At 48.4% G+C, this 17,078-nt stretch overlaps 1 protein-coding gene across 2 annotated transcripts in view; it reads left to right on the top strand.

The window, feature by feature from the left end:
• Positions 1 to 12,053, top strand: part of SEMA4C (semaphorin 4C) — a 60,277-nt gene extending 48,224 nt beyond the window's left edge. For both annotated transcript variants that reach the window (XM_053401542.1, XM_053401543.1), the window contains exons 5-15: positions 1,825 to 1,923; positions 2,048 to 2,144; positions 2,441 to 2,557; positions 3,149 to 3,300; positions 3,815 to 3,990; positions 5,270 to 5,414; positions 5,724 to 5,919; positions 6,747 to 6,862; positions 7,505 to 7,662; positions 8,136 to 8,206; positions 9,705 to 12,053. In XM_053401542.1, the coding sequence (XP_053257517.1) occupies positions 1,825 to 1,923; positions 2,048 to 2,144; positions 2,441 to 2,557; positions 3,149 to 3,300; positions 3,815 to 3,990; positions 5,270 to 5,414; positions 5,724 to 5,919; positions 6,747 to 6,862; positions 7,505 to 7,662; positions 8,136 to 8,206; positions 9,705 to 10,546 (2,169 nt within the window). In that variant the 3' untranslated portion in view covers positions 10,547 to 12,053. The remainder of the gene's footprint in view (positions 1 to 1,824; positions 1,924 to 2,047; positions 2,145 to 2,440; positions 2,558 to 3,148; positions 3,301 to 3,814; positions 3,991 to 5,269; positions 5,415 to 5,723; positions 5,920 to 6,746; positions 6,863 to 7,504; positions 7,663 to 8,135; positions 8,207 to 9,704) is intronic.
• Positions 12,054 to 17,078: the final 5,025 nt, after the last annotated feature.

Genomic DNA, 17,078 nt, shown 5'->3' with positions numbered 1-17,078 from the left:
CCACCTGTTACGCCGGGGGAGTATTCAGAGAGGACCCACTTTGAAGCTGAGGGAGAGCGGCTTGTCCCTAAAGGAGTTCATGGTGGAGGTGAGATTTGGCTCAGGGCTTTCCTGATTCATAGCTCACTGTCCTGTCCATTATGCTACACCATCTTGGTATCAGTGTGTGCACGGGCCCTTTCCCTGTGAGCCCCCAGGCACCCTGCAGAGAGGGTGGCTGCTTTATACTTCCCCTTTCCATTGCCCTGCCCCTGGGAACACTGGTCCGCTCTAGTCGGCTCAGCTTCTTGCCTTTCCTGCTAAGCAAGCAGACCAGGGCTCTCTGCGCATCAAATCTTCCCCTGCCGACTTCTCTGACAAACGTGAATCCTCACTGAGCTGGGCTGGCTTTGGACCAGACAGGTGTGCATCTGGCAGTCAGCCTTGCTTCCTTGCTGACTGGGCAACAGGAGAGACAGAGATCGAGGCTGCCTCCCTCTCCCCACTTAACCTGGGAGTAAGTCCCATTGAATTCAGGGTGACCTGCATCTGAGTAGTCACAGTTAAGACCACAGCTTTAGCAGCCTCCCATCACTCTTTCTGTTGTTGCAGTTGATTATGGATCATTGTTGATGGGGCTTCAATGTTGAGTCCCTTGGTAGGTTTTAAAACCTTTTTCTCAGTGATAAAATGTGGCCTGAATTAACCAGGCAGCTGAATTTCTAACTTACAGTAAAATATTTTTTTTTTAAAAAAACCCACAACTCTAGGTGACAGGCATCCTCCATAGAAGAGAGGTGTTCCCTTTGGTGTGAGAGGGAAGCAGAGATGCCTTTTCCTAAGCAGGTCTTCCTACTATTTATGCACAGGCTCCATATTTAAAAAAACAACCACATCACCACCCTCCCTGGGGATCCATTTGTGTGTGGATATGAAAACAAATGCTGATGTGATCCAGCTAATTAATCAGTTAATTAATTTCTTACATGAAAAAAAGGCAAGCAACGAGTGTCAGGAAAGTTACCACAGGGTTTGTGGCTTGTGGCGGCCAAGCATTCATGGCTTTTTCATCTTTCAATGTCTCCAGTTTGGGTTATCCTTTTCTGTTTTGTCCTGAAAGGGTTTTCATGGCGGCTCCTGAATTTGCTGGCTTATTAAGCCAGGATTTGATACCATTTTGCTGTATCTGTGTGCTGAATCATGCACATTATTTGCATATAATATACATAGATGCATGCTTTGGTTACATTTACAGTGGTACCTCTGGTTACGAACGCTTCAGGTTACGAGCTCCGCTAACCCAGAAGTAGCTGCTCCTGGTTGCGAACTTTGCCCCAGGATGTGAACGGAAATCACACAGCGGGAGGCCCCATTAGCGAAAGCACGCCTCAGGATAAGAACGGTTTCAGCATAAGAACAGACCTCCGGAATGAATTGTTTGTAACCAGAGGTACCACTGTATTGTGCTTTTAATTGGTGCCATGGGTACACTGTGGTGGTTTTTCTGAAGGAGCTCTAACCTCTGATTGCTAAGTTTGGCTTCTGAGGAGCCTTGAGGACTGGAAACATGATTTTAAAGAACAGCAAGATTCTCCAGATGCTGACTTCTGCGTGTCAGCAATGCAACCACAAAATGAAAACAACCCACACCCTCTGGGACAGGTCATTTGGCAGAGAATGAGACTCTAAATCTCAGGGTTGCGGGTTTGGGCCCCACGATGAGCAAAAAATCCCTGCATTGTGGGGGTTGGACTAGATGACCCTCGTGGTCCCTTCCAACTCTGCGATTGTATTCTGTGTTTGTGGCCGTTGGAGTCTCACTAAGGACCTGCTTTTCCTCCTCAGACTGACTGCTTCAACTACATCCGTTTCCTGCAGAGTTACAACAGTTCCCACATGTATGCCTGTGGTACTTATGCCTTCCAGCCCAAGTGCGCCTACATTGTGAGTATGGCAGGGAGCAACTTACCTGCCCATGAATTGTGCTTGGACACGTGGGCTGAGTGCGCTGAATGGGGCCAACTGGCTCGGTCCCATCACATCCCTCTCTTTCTTGGCCTCCTTGCAGAATCTGGCCACCTTCTCCTTGGACAGGCTCTCCTTTGAAGACGGAAGGGGGAAGTGCCCCTACGACCCCGACAAGGGGCACACGGGCCTCATTGTGGGTAAGTGGCACCCAGGGCTGCCTGCCTTCTTCAGCCTGAGGAGCAAAGTCCAAAGGGCTCTTTCACAAAGCTCATTCAAAAGGATTCTGCAGAAGGACTTTGGGGTGCAGTGGGGGGAAGAGCCGACTTCTGCAAAGCTTTTCTTGCCTGGTCGCCTGCAGGCAAGTTCTTGCTCTCCACAGGCAACCAGGCAAGTAACAGCTGGCCGGCCTGCTCCCTGCCTGCTCCCCCTCAATGCAGCCTGGGCCTCAGGGCTCTTCAGGCCAGGCTAACCCCTTCTCTTCCACCCATTTTAGAGGAAGAGTTGTATTCGGCAACACTCTATAACTTTCTGGGCACGGAACCTGTGATCCTGCGCAACCTGGGCCCCCAGTATTCTGTCAAGACTGAGCACCTGCCCACATGGCTCAATGGTGAGATGCGATGGGAAGCAGGGGGCTGGTTCTCCAGTTGGGCTCTCTGTGCGCATGAGTGCGTCATGGCTCCTCCTTACAAATGCATGTTTTCCACGGTGGGTTCCAGGCAGAGGCTCACAAGTGTGGCAAATGCTGCTTGCCTTGGTTTACTTAGCTTGGAAAAACCAGCACCCTCTGCTTCTGTACTCTGAATTTGTGATCTCAAGTCTGCACATAGCTCAATATTGTCTGTGCTAGGCATGGGGAGCCTGAAACCAAGCGTTTCTAAAGCCCGTGTGGTGTAGTGGGTAAAACATTGGACTGAGATCTGGGAGAACAGAGTTCAAGGCCCCACTCAGGTGTAAAACTCACTGAGTTACCTTGGGCCGGTCACTGTCACTCAGACTAACCCATCTCACAGGGCTGTTGTGAAGATTAAATGGGGAGAGAGGTCCTTGGATGAAAGGAGGGGTATAATTGTCATTGAAAGAAAGTAGGCCAGGATTATATCTGCGCATGTGTGTTTGGTGGGGACTTAGAGGGGATCGGGAAGGATGCGTTTGGTTTCAGGACTGGCCGTTCATCTTGCTTCCTTTCCTCCTTTTGTAGAACCCCACTTTGTGGGCTCGGCCTTCGTCCGGGAGAGCAAAGGCAGCGACAGAGGGGATGATGACAAGGTCTATTTCTTCTTCAGCGAGCGGGCGGTGGAGTACGACTGTGACATAGACCAAGTTGTGGCCCGGGTAGCCAGAGTCTGCAAGGTAGGCGGCACTTCCAGAGGCGATGGAGAGTTATGGCAGGCTCAGAAGGCAGGCTCCAACCACCTCAGAAGACTCCAGCTGGGTCAGAGCCCAAGGCTTGTCTATTCCAGCAGCCCAAATCAGAGTTAAAAGAAGGATGTATTTTAAAAACCCTACAGAATTCTTTTATTGCAATGAAACAATTTTCTTATATACAGACACTCCAATAATAGGTCCTTAATAGGACTTATTCTGATGCAGTATATTTCACCCTCTCTCCAACAACACAGAGGTCTTCATCAGTGACCTGATATAGCATCAAAGGAATGAAATGTGAGAAATCTAAAGAATAAAAAACTTTAACAAGTCAGCATTTCTAGAATAAAAAACAAACATGCACAAAACAGCAAGAAGCTGATTTTCATACTTTACCTTTGCCTCACTTCTTCCTCTCCAACTCTTAAAATTTTGCCTGTAAGCTCCATGAGACAGGGACCTCTCCCCCCCCCCTTAAATGTTAATTATCTCTGTGCAGGGGGACGTGGGTGGCGCTCGAACTTTGCAGAAGAGGTGGACGACGTTCCTGAAGGCACGGCTGTTGTGCTCTATTCCGGAGCAACAGCTGCATTTCAATCGGATCCAGGGAACGTACACTCTGAGTGGGGACCATTGGTCTGAAACTAGCTTTTTCGGAGTCTTCCAAGCACGCTGGTAAGGCAGCAAAGAACTGCTTTCAGATTTGTCTGTGGGGCTGACGGCCCTCTGCTCTGCAAAGGCTGAGTGGGTGGGTGGCAGGGCTGCAGGAGTGTAAAAATGTCACAAGGTACGAGGGTGAGAACAGAATTCAGCTTCCTGAGAATCTCTGCTTTCACTTTTTTTTTAACAAGCAAGCATCTTGTCCTAAGGCCAGAAACAATATTTGTTAGGTATTGATAGATGGACTATTGATACAACTGAATCATTTTTAAAAACCCAGTTTTTGAAAATGACATTCAGTGAAATTTCCTTAAAACAATATAAAAAGAAATCTATATATTAGAAGTAAAACCATATCCTTTAAAGCATGTGGTCCGTGCCTATAGAAATCTTGGGAATAGGAGGGGTGATCAGACAAGATTTCCAGGGGAGGCGGGTACGACTTCAGTGTGTTATAGGTCTCTTTTGGGCACACACACTAATTTGCCCATAGTGAGCAGGACCTGTGCTAGTCACGCAACATGGGGGAAAGAGCAGCATAAATTGCCTAAATTAATCTACATGATTTATGTTGGATTTTGTTCCTGGTGTCCCCCCCCAAAAAAAAGACTTCCTTCCAATGCCAAAAGGAAAGATGTGGGGTTGGGTAGGGTTAGAGAGGCTGTCATCCTAATAGTTGGATAACACAGTCAATGAAATGGGAATAATTGCAGGAGTCCTGTTCTTTCCCTCAGCCTGTCCTGATATAACAGCAATAAAAACTTCCCAACCTTGATATCTGAAAGGGGAGGTTGAAATAGTTGATCTTGAATTATTGTTCAATTTACTGGCTGCTGGTAGAATCGGTAAAGCAAAGGGCGGGGCGGGGGGGGATGGGACAAATTCTCCACAATCACCTACTGGTTAAGCAAAATATAGGACACTACATGGCTGGTTTGTTTTTCTAACTTGTTTTTCTGGAAGCTGTTCAAGAAAATAAATATGTTCTTTGAAAAATGGTCTTTGTTTATTTGGGGAATAACAAATTTCAAGATGTATGTGTATGGTTGTTTTTCTGTGTTGTCATATCATTTTAGGATTTAATTATGGCAGTCATATCAAGCATATATGTAGTTTTCATTAGAACATATTTTCTTTTATATGTAAATATTTCTAGTTCAGTACCATTTTTTTGTTTGCAACTTCTTATGGGGTTTTTTTTTGGGGGGAGTAACTATTTAAAATAAATCTGCCCAATCTTGGTTGCTCTCTATCGCTAAACTTATTTCTGCCTCCCTCCCTTCCTTTCCTGCAGGGGAGATGTGGATGTTTCTGCCGTCTGTCAATACCAGATTCAAGAGGTGCAGAAAGTATTTGACGGTCCCTACAAGGAGTACAGCGAGGTAGCTCAGAAGTGGGTTCGGTACTCGGACCAAGTGCCCAGCCCTCGTCCTGGAGCAGTAAGTACTTTCCAGGTGCCTTCTTATTTAGCCATGAGGAAAGTGTGCCACACACCCGGAGCAGCCAACACGGTGCTCTTCAGCTGTTGCTGAACTGCAGCTCCCCTCCTGATTGTGCTGCTTGGGGTTGATAGGAGCTGGAAGGCAACTCCTTCTGTACGCCCTCAGAAGCACTCTTCTTCATGACTGCTTTGCATCCATCACGGCTGGGCCTTGTCAAATTAAAATCATTTTTGCAGAGCCAAGGCTTAATCTGTGTGAAAGCATTTTCAGCTCTGACCTAAGCCCTGCATCTTCCCTTCCTTCCAGTGCATCACCAACTCCCTGGAGCTGCCTGACAACACGCTCAACTTTGCAAAGAAGCACCCCTTGATGGATAAGGTGGTCCCTCCCCAAGGCAACCGGCCGTTGCTGGTCAAGAAGGAGGCCAACTTCACCCAGCTGGTGGTGGAACGGGTTCATGGCTTGGATGGCAAACCGTATGAATTGCTCTACATTGGCACAGGTATGGGATTCTAAGGCCCAGAGCACTCTTTGCATGCAGAAGGTACCAGTTTAACCTCTGGCGCATCAAACAAAAGGGTCTTGGAGTGAAGGATGGCAAAGCTTCTCTGCAGGAGGTCTTGGAGTGTTGCTGCCTGCCGGAGTAGACCAGGGATAGGGAACCTGTGGCCCTCAAGATGGTGGACTACCAACTCTCATGCCCCCAGCCCCCCCCCCGCCAAGGACCTTGTTGGCTGAGGCTGTTGGGGGTTGGAGTCCAGCCACATCTGGAAAACCACAGGCTCCCCATCCCTGGTGTACTTGCTTCACAAACTGAAACTCCACTGCCAGGCAGAGAAGATTGTGTAGGGGGTCTGGCTTTGTATGTCCAGTAGCAGCACCTCTGCGGATAGACTGAGTTAGTGCTGCAACCTGCTCCTGGGTTTGGGGGATGGAAATGCCACATGAGCCCCGCTCTTGAGTCAGATGAGAACAACGTAATTTCAGTTTTGATGCTGGGGCGGTTCTTGGAAGGAGTGGCCTGAGGAAGGACTGTAGCTTAATGGTAGACACCTGCCTTCATGCAGAAGGTCCCAGGATCAACCCCTGACATCTCCAGGAAGGCCTGGGAAAGATTCCTGACCTGGAATCCCGGAGAGCTGCTGACCAGCAGTGTCAGCTAGGTGGACCTGATGGCCAGACTCAAGGCAGCTTCCTAGGTTCCTATGATATGGTAACTGGCAGAGGCAGTGGTCCCTAGGACAGCTCTGTTCTGGAGGAGGGTGGCCCAGAGAGCGCCTTCCTGTGATGCTTCATTGCCATGACCTCCCTCTCTTGAATTTTCTGAAGATAATGGCTGGCTGCACAAGGCCGTGGTCTTGCCATCGGGTGTCCACCTGATCGAAGAGCTGCAGATCTTTGAGCATGCCCAGCCTGTCAAGAGCCTAGTGTTGTCCCTGCAGAAGGTAAGAAATGTCCCTGCATGGGCTGGGGTTGGAAACACGGGGGGCGTGACAGCAGGCAACAGTCCTTTCCCTGTGGAGTCACAAGGCATGTCCCCGATCGCACCCCATAAAGGGCAGTGCTGATGTGTAGGCCCACCCAAAAAGCCTTGCTCAAAACAGATTCTACAAGTTAAGACCACTTGCTTTTGCTTTGGCTAATTCTACTTTCAGGATTCAGACATCAAAGGGTTAGCGAGTGGGGCTTTTTGATGAGGGATTGGTGGAATTGTAGTGTTTTGGAGGTGAGAGAATAGTGGGACGTGCTGGTCAGGAGATGAGAGCAGTGCAGCCAACTGAGCACTACAGGATTGGGGTCAGCCACTGTGCACTTTGTGGTTTGCTAAGATTTCATCAGAAACTGCCTGCATGGTTCTGTGCAACCATAAGGACTAGAAACCTGGACAAATGTATGTAAACTTAGATCCACAACATCCCACATTTGGCAGGAGATGTTTGTCCCTCTGCAGCAAGAGCATGCAATAGAGCAACCCAGGGAATGAGGCAGCGCTGACTTTTTCAGTGGTATCTGAAGATTAAGGTGGGAGCAAAGTGGTATGACTCTAGATGCTGCTCCAGTACTGATATTCTTCCCTCTCACCCCAGAGGGTGCTGTTTGTTGGCTCCAACTCCCAAGTTATCCAGCTTCCTGTGGCCGACTGCAGCAAGTATCACAGCTGTTCTGACTGCATCCTCGCTAAGGACCCGTACTGTGCCTGGACGTGGAATGGGAGTCGCTGTGTTCGCATAGATGCCTATGATGGGTAAGAGGCACATCTTGGAAAGTGGCAAAAGAGGGAGTGAAAAGGAAGGAAAATGTGGAGAGCAGTTGTCTGTGTACGCCTTGAGACATCAACTCTCAGGAGTCTTGTTCAGCTACTCTTCTGACTGCTCTTAAGCAGCTTCCCCACCTCCTTGTAACCACCAGGCCTAGAAACTTCTGCACTTTCTGAGGGTCAGAACTCTGTGCCTGCACAAAAAGAACTTGCAGGCATGCAGAATACACTCAACTCTGGTTTTATGGTCCTGTTGCCTTTTATTTAAATAATTTATATCCTGTTTTTCACACATGTCTCAAAGTGGCTTACAAAAAAATAAATAAAACAGACAACATACAAATTTTAAAACAAAGGTGACCACCAGCTTTTCCTTGGTATTGTTATGCCGTTCCTTAGCTTTGTTCCCTCTCTCTTTGTGGCAAAACATCTTCTGATGAACTGGCTTTTGGCTCTTTTAGGACCTCGCTGCTGTTCCAGGATTTGGGAGTGGAGCCTGGGATGTGCAGCCCCCTGCGCACGTCAAAGTCAGGTCAGTCCTCTGCAATTTTCAGGCAGTGTTGTGTTGTGGTTACTCTGTGGACTCCTCGTATATATGCTTCGTGGGACCGGTGGTTTCAGCATTGTGGTCCTTCAGTGACAAAACAAGCTTAACTAGGGTGATTGTGTGTTTCAAATGCTCAGTTGCGACTCCAAAGCTAGCATCTTCATAGGAAATGCCACAAAATCAAGTTTTACTCATCCCTCATGCCAAGTGAAGGAAACACTCCAGCTTTCACCAGTAACTCTGGAGCAATGTCCTCAGTTGTCTCCACACCACACACCTCCTTTTTATCCTCACAGCAACCTTGTGAGGTAGGTTGGGCTAAGCAAAAGCGGCAGGCCTAGGGTAACCCAGGGAGCTTCATAGCCAAGTGAGGAATTTGTCCCTGGGCCCTCCCTGGTGTGCTGTATCATGCAACAAACGGACTCTCACAGGCTGCGCCTGGATGGACTCTCACTGCAAGGAGATTTGGTTGCTTGTCTGAGGGCAGCCCTGGGACTTGTGGCTGGACCATGAAAAAGAGGAGGCATAATTGCCTCTTGATCAAAACTCACATTACATTGAGTCCTCCGTCTGCAAATCCTTCTAGAAATGGTGGTGGGAGCCTGTGGGCACATAATTTGAAGCACAAGAGAACAGAATTAGGCAAGAGGTTGCCTGATCAGAAGGCCTATACTAGGTCACTTTCACACAGTACATTTAAAGTGCTGTGATATCACATTTTTGCTAGATTAGTTCTATGTTTCTTTTTTGCTGCTGGAATTCGTTAAACGGGTTGGTTATTGTTAATTTATAGCTTTGAATATAGCTCAAGTCAGTGGAGCATGAGACACTTAATCTCTGGGTCTTGGGTTTGAGCCCCACATTGGGCAAAAAGGTTCCTGCATTGCCAGGGGTTAATTCCCCTCGTGGTCCTTTCAGCTCTGCAGTTCTATGATTCTGTGACACTATACTGAGTAGGGCTGCCATTCACCCAGAATTTCCCAGACATAGCTGGGATTTGTCTGCCGGAAATAGCGTCTGGGCAGAATTACTGAAATTCAGCCAAAATGTCCGGGAAACCCCAGGCACAGAGCAACCCATATTGGAAGTGTTGATGTTTTGGCAAATTTCATTTTAAAAAACCTCAAAAGCATTTTTTAAAAAGCTCAACAACTTTGCTATTTTTGCTTTTTGTAATATGGCAACCCTAATATTGAGGTTTGTCAGGGATTATGTGTTTCTTTGGACAAACAGGTGGGATAGACATTTTTAAAATGTGTGCCACTCTTTTGGTTCCTGGGAGGGACTTACAGGATACAAATGCAATATACAAAGACTCTGCTGTCTTTTCATTTCTGCTTGTGGGATCCCAGGGTGCTTTTGCTTTGGAAGGAAGAAAATCCTGTGTTTCGTAGACTGCAAGGAGCCCTGTCTGTTGGCAGAAGAATAGCTAGGCGTGATGTCCTCCCCCGTCTCTTGTTCACCCTCTTCCTTCTCTCTGCAGGAACCAAAGTAATTCCCAAGAACATCACGGTGATGGTGGGCACAGACCTGGTCCTGCCTTGCCGCCCAAGCTCCAACCTGGCCCAGGCTCGCTGGACCTTCAATGGGCAGGAGTTGCCTGAGGAGCGGGACTCGGTCCTGTACGATGCCCACCTCAAGGCACTGATCATCTTGGGCACCAGCCTGAAGCACAGCGGGCTGTACAGGTGTGTCCAGCTGGAGGAACGCAATGAGCTGATGTCCGAGAGCTATGTGGTCACCGTGGTCTCTGGCCCGGCCATGTCTCTGGAAGCGCGAGCCCCTCTGGAGAACCTGGGCCTGGTGTGGATGGTTGTGATTGCTCTGGCCGCCGTGTGCTTGGTGCTTCTGTTGGTGGTGCTGTCCCTGCGGCGCAGGCTCAAGGAAGAGCTGGAGAAGGGCTCCAAGGCCATCGAGAGCACCTTGGTCTACCCCATTGAGCTGCCCAAGGAGGCAAAGAGCCCCACCTTCATTCCCAGCACCACCTCGGACTCGGACGAGAAGCTGTGGGACCCAGCCAGCTACTACTACTCTGACGGGTCCCTGAAGATCGTCCCCGGCCATGCCGTGTGCCAGAACGGAGGCACCACGCCCTCTCCCACCGCCAACGGCATCCCCGGGCAGCCCCTGCAGTCTCCCCCGCTCCACTCGCCCAACCGCATCAACCTGGGCAACATCCGCGGCTCTTCCTCCAACGGCTACATCCGCCTCAACCTGGGCGCCGAGGAGCGGCCAGACTACAGCGACCTGGCTGAGGAGCTGCGCCGGAAGCTCAAGCAGAGGCAAGCGCTCCCTGACTCAAACCCCGAGGAGTCGTCCGTATGAGCAGCGCCATGGACTGGGCCTGTGTATTATTACTCAACTACCTCATAAACTAGGCTGGGATCACTGCCCCTGGCTGGTTCTACTTCTTTTTTTAAGAAAAGAACATCCTATTTAAATACTTCCTTCAGACGCTTCGGCCCCCGGTTTTTATACACTGCCAATTCCCCATTACAGGCTGCTCCTGCCTCATTCAGTGTTTTCAGCCGTGCTTCCTTCTGAGAAATCCCCAGGACTTTGTGGGAGATGTGTTCAACTCTTCCTTTGCCTTGGATGGTGAGCCTGAACCTCACTGGAGACTTAACCATTGGACTGGCAGACCCAGTAATTCAGGCTTGCCCACTCCCACCCCCACCCCAAAATGGCTCTGTGGCTGATGGCAGAGTGGACAGCAAAAGGCAGGGCAGAGTCTCGTTCCCAGTACACAGCTGCTGTTGGGTCCATGCTGTTCTGTTTGCCCCTTCCCTCTGCTGTGCTGACCAGGAAACAACCGGCCAAATGCAATAGTTGGGCCAGGGTAGCTGAGAGTCTGTGCCCCCCACCCATGCCTCTGAAGGAAACACTGGGGATTAACATGAAGATGCATAAATCCCCCCCAGGGAGTAATGCCACAAAGGGGGCCTGCATGTGTGGGGCTGGGCCTCTTCAAGCTTAGATGTCTTGGTGAGAGCGAAAAGGGGTTGGGAAGGTGGCGCAGGGAAGAACTGAGTTCTGGGGAAGACTTGCAATAACTGAGCTGGAGGCTGCTTTGCCTGGAAAAGACCCACCTTTTGTCAAGGGTGGCACCGCCAGGGAAGGTGCGCAGAATCTGGGTTTGCCCAAGGGATTGTGGTCAGGTCAAGGCAGAAAGTTTTGAGTGGCAATCTCCCATCCTGCTAAAGCCTTTCAGGTTTATGTTCAATTCAGCGGGGCTTGTGCAGGAGATCTCCCCAGTAAATCACACCCTTCCCAGTCTGATTGGCGCCCTCCCCAGAACTGCCACCTGTGGTGACCACCTTTACTTACCCCGTGGTAAGACTTGCTTCTGGAGGAAGAGAGAACCCCTTTGTGTGTGTGTGTGTGTGTGTGTGTGTGAGAGAGAGAGAGAGAGAGAGAGAGAGAGAGAGAGAGATGCCTCTTCCTTCAAAGCAATTGACTGCTGTGACTAAACTGAGCTTCCTCCCTTCTTTTTGGGGGAATGAGGAGCATGCAGTGTAGATACCCCCACCCCCCTGGCTGTATCCCTGCCTGGTAACCAAGCCCTCAACACAGCCAGACCCTTCCCCTAATCCTGCATGCCTCACACCACTGCCAGCAGCTGACTTCACCCCCCCTCTCTTTTTACCCTTTTTTAATCCAAGAAAAACCCCGTGTAAATAATAAGAGGGGCCTCTTGATAACAAGGGCCTCTTGCTCGCCCTGCCCACCTCCCCCAGGCAATTCGTGTAATTTATTTGTTACTGAAATATATTTATTTGATGTAAATATCTGAATATTTTTATATTAATAATAAAATGGAGAATAAGAATAACATGATGAGTACCGTGTTCATCGGGGTGTGGGGGTTTCTCTTCCATTGCAGAACATGCCTTCTCAGGAGGAGAGTGTGCATTATAGGTTATTAATACTAATTGATGGCAGTGATAATATTGTTAAAACCTCATTGGGTGTACACTGCATTTTACAGAACAGAAGAGGTCCATGTCCCAAGCAGACTGCAATCTAAATCTAGATGGGAGAAGGAGGGAGAGAGCAGGAAATTGGGAGAAAAAAAGGTGAATGTGGTGTGTATCCAGGACCAGCCCTACTCAAGAGTAGACCCATGGACATTAAATGGCATGGCTAACTTATTGTTTTCATTGGCTCTCTACATTGCATTTGGAAGAGAAGAGAGAGGCAAAGGCGTCCTCTTGGGAGGAAGGCTGAATAAGGGCCATATATTGGGATATGGTGGTGGGTGGTTTCTGATTGCCTCTTCTCGAAAACGAAGCCCTGACAAATTGCTGTGTGATTATGCTAACCTTTGCCAAACTCCAGATATTTTTGACAACACCCCAGTGTATCTCTTGCAATGAAGAGACCTGTAGTTCAAAACATCTTGAGGGCGCTAGGTTGGTGAAAGTTGGTTTTCTGCAATTTTTTTATTCCTGGCTATGATGCATCTCAGATGATGAATTGCCCCAGACAGGACAAACTCTTCTTTTTCTGCCCTGTGGAGGCCACTCCTGGATATCGCGCTGTCCTTTCGTTAGCTTTCCCGACAACTGGGTCTCTTTCCCCGTGATCTTCGGGGCCTGCCCTTGTGACAGCCTGCCAGTCTTTTTCCTTTGGCTTGTGAGCTCATGGAAAAAGAACAGCAGGGCTATAAAAGGGCATTTCTCTGTTCCCAGCACTCCAGAGGGCCGAGCAGGGAGGAGAGGGGTGGGGTGGGAGAGCCTGGAGGAAAGAACCAGAGCTCCCAGGAAGCAGCTCTCTGGGCTCTGTTGTCACAACTGCCAATTTAATGCCTTCCCTGCTCCTGTTGATTTGTACACGCATTTATAAATATATTAAGGATGGAAGTAATGGTGTGTGTTGCAACAGATTTCTCCTCCCCCACTTATCCTGCCTTGATTCCCTTCTAGCTTCCAGTCTGGGAAAATAATCCATAGTTTTCCCCTGCTACACATGAGGCGCAGATCAGGCAATCAGCTAACAATAACCTTGCAATGAAGAGATGAAATTGGGTGTTTAAAAAGGATTTGCAAGGAAGCTTCTGGAGTGGAACGTGGAATCTCAAGATATCTGTGCATCCCCAGCTTGTGACCTATTTTGGCATCTCAGCATTCAGTTCCTTATTTTCATAGCACTTACAACTTCTTTGCCAAGAGTAAGGCAAAGTGTTTGTGTGTGTATCAATTAACATGGTGCTTCAGCAAAAAATAGACTGCTCTCCACCACCAAAAGAACTTAAAATCTACATTTTTACAGAGGGGGAATAGCGAAGAGAAGAGAGGGGAGGGGAGGGAGGGATCTTTGTGAGCAATGAAGTTAAACCTACACAGGCTTTGCTAGAATTGGCAATGAAGATAAAGTCAAAGGCTTTGTGATCCTTGCAACACCCCTGTAATGAAGATCTGTATTACTGTCAAGTTGTGGAGGATGAGGCACAATCGTTGCTTAGCTCAGACCACAATAGCGAGTTCATAGCAGAGGCCAACCCGAGGACACAAAATGCAACTGTCCGCCACTACTGTCTAAATGAATCAAGGCAAGCTACCCGTGGAGCCATTAATTCCAGAATCAAAAATTTGCTATCTGTACCACAGGGCAGTGTGGATTCCTGGCAGTGACCAAACCTGTGTTGCATTTGGCATCCTTGCTTTCTAATCCAGCAGTGACGGATGCCCGTTGGCACTGGCGGGGTGGACAGCAGGGAAGCCTATGACAGGTGGCTCCAGAGCCACACTGTCCATCCTCCCCAGAACTCCGGGAGCTGTGGTTTGCTAAGGGTGCTGAGAGCTGTTAGGAGACCCCTGTTCCCCTCCGGGAGTTGCAGAGTGGTTACAACCAATCCCTCTTCACAGAGAACTCTGGGAGGGGAGTAGGAGACTCCTAACAACTCTCAGGACCCTTAATAAACTATAGCTCCCAGAATCCTTTGGGGAAAGCCATGCCTGTTTCATGGGCTTTAAATGGAGGGTGTGAATGAGGCCGAAGAAGGCAGGCAGGATGGTGGGCCAGTGCCTCATTGGCCATAGCAGAGCAGCCTTCATTGTGGCCAGCCAGATCACTTCCCCAGGGTGGAATAAGCAGGTTACTTGCTTCCCTTTTTGTTTATTGATTTTAAAAATGATTTGTGGGGGAAAACCCCTAAGCTGAGAATCATTCATGGGCAGATGCAACTGGGAGTGTGCAATGACTGAATGGATTGTAAGCTCTTTGTGGCAAGGGTGTGGCTCTTACTTATGTTAGTACTGTATGGGGCAAGGCTGCGTTAATTCCTTAGTTTTTCACCGATTCATCTTAAACTAATAGATCACTTTTGCACTGTGCTCTCTTTTTCTGCACCTTGACAAAACAGCCGGACCCTGTGGCTCCATCACCAGAGCTCTTCTGGGCTCCTCCTCCTGACTCAGCCCCACTCCCATCCAGCTCTCTCTCTCTTTTTTTATTTCAAGACCTGGCAACTCTCTAAAAGCACACTCAGGTGCTGAGTGCTGATGGCGTTGTCCTCAAAATAGAGCCCTTTAGAAAGAAGAGAGAGATAACAGCATGCTTGGGAGAAACGTAAAGTTCAAAAGAAACAAAAACACAGAATCATAAAATTGTTGAGTTAGAAGGAATTCCAAAGGTCATCTAGTCCAACCCTCTGCAATGCAGGAATCACAGCTAAGGGATCCCTGACAGAAGGCCATCCAGCCTCCATTTAGAAACCTCCAGTGAAGGAGAGTCCACCTCTTCCGAGATAGTCCACTGTCAAACATCTTTTACCATCAGAAAGTTCAACCAGCTCAGCTCAATAAGGTCTGATCATGGTCGGCACCCACAGAATGCTGAGTCAGCTGGAAAAGAAAAGCAGAGGGCTGGGTGGGGTCAAATGGAGTTTCCTGGTGGAGAGCAAGGCTGGCAGGCTGAATCCCTGAACAGGAACCCTCCTATTAGGAGGTCAGGGTACACTGCAACACTTCGTTGCAGGTCTCGCTTAACAGATAAATAATAACCATATGTCTTCTAAGATTCACTTGTGTAAGAATAGAGGCAGCCCCAATAGAAATGACACAAAAAGGTCCATAGAATCATAGAATCATAGAGTTGGAAGAGACCACAAGGGCCATCGAGTCCAACCCCCTGCCAAGCAGGAAACACCATCAGATAAGATAAGAGCTGTCACAGTGTGACATTGGAATGGGTTTGGAGATGTGTGTTTTTTTATAGGGTTTGAGCTCTTGAAACAGATGCATAAAAGAGGCCCCATCCATCTATATATGTCTGCAGGCAAAGGATGGGAAATGGGTGATGCTCAGTTGACTCTTCCCAGTCTGCACTTTGGCAGAGAGTCTTTTCCCATGGCCTTAGGTTGCCTTGATAGTTCCTGTGTTATGCCCATCCTGTCCACTTAAAAAGAAACAGCTGGATTTCAGGCAGGAGCATGAAGCAAATCTGGAAAGAGAGCAGTGCACTTCGGGGTCACATGGCCGGTGAGGCCCAGCTCCCTCTTTCGAGAACTGAACACCAAACTGGTCCCCTCCAGAGGTTTGGGGGCACATCACTCATGGGTGCCAGTGGTGTTGGGGAGGGCTAGTGACTATTATTGGCAGGGGATGTGGTAGGCCTGAGGCCCATCCCAGCAACCAATCCCACCCCCACCCCACCCCGAAAGGAAAGCAACAACAACAACTGCCGGAGGAAAGAGAGACCGCATCTTCTCATCACTGTCTTCAGTTGAGCAAGAAAAAGAACGCAGGCATTCTGGCTCCCAAGCACACACACACATTCCCCCATTAGGATTTGAGCACAGATGGCTTCCCCTTGCCTGCCCTCGCTTTTGTGCTGACACACAACTCCCTTGCCATGTTCTAAATACATCCCACCAGTAAAGACTGGGCTAAAACTGTTTTGCCCTACATGCTCCTCTTTTTATGGGTGTGATGGGAGATGTCTCTGCATGTGTCAAAGCTATGGGCAGCAGACCAGGATGAGATTATCTACGTATTCTGTCTGTGCCCCCCCCCCCCGTTTTTAATTGTAATATGTCAGATGTCTTCCCAGGGTGAACTAGAGAGGGACTGAACTGATACAGAGCATTTCGCAGCTGCTTCACACACATTGAAACTAGTTGATTTGTTTCATCTATATTTTGAGAGGGAGGTGGAATTTCGTCAGGTGGGAATCATCGTTTCCACCCACCATTTTGCTTCCCACAAAAACGCCTGTCCCGAGGAGCTTTTTCGATTGGGGGGAATTCAAAATGGCTGGCACCATGAAAAAAAATGGCTGCCACTTAGTCAGCAGCAGCAGAACATTGAGAGAAACTTACACTTGCTTTTACACAGTGGGCAGATCGTTCCCCCAGCAACTCATTTTATTCAAGAGCTGCACTACAGTTAAATACTCCTCCAAAAGGACAATGACTGAAGCAAGCTTATTAAAAATATAAAGTCACAGTGTGCTGTTTCATAAAATCCTATTTTTAAACTTGAACTGCAAGAAAAAAACATTTTTTTACATGTGGGTTTCTTTTTTCCTTATGCTGAATAAGACTGTCTTGCAAAAAAACCAAACATACAAACAAACAAATACAATTTGTTCAAAAGCAGATACAAACATTTTGGGGAGAGGGAAGGGGCAGAACCAGAGATTGCCAGTGCATCCTATGCAAAAATCAGAAACAAACCCCATTGAGCTCAGTAGTTTACTCCCAACTAAATGTGCTGAAGAATCAGCTGTATCATTCAGAGAAATGCGTTTTTGGAAGGGGCCATTTCACAAAGGCATTTCTCCTCAAATTGCAGGGACAATTTTCTACTTTTTGGCTCAATGTCTGCTTCTCCCCAGCCCTGGCATGAGCAGCAAC

The sequence above is a fragment of the Podarcis raffonei genome, chromosome 8 (genome assembly GCF_027172205.1).
Source record: "Podarcis raffonei isolate rPodRaf1 chromosome 8, rPodRaf1.pri, whole genome shotgun sequence".
NCBI lineage: Eukaryota > Metazoa > Chordata > Lepidosauria > Squamata > Lacertidae > Podarcis > Podarcis raffonei.
Note: the sequence above shows the minus strand (reverse complement) of the source record. Positions and strands in the feature narration are given on the sequence as shown.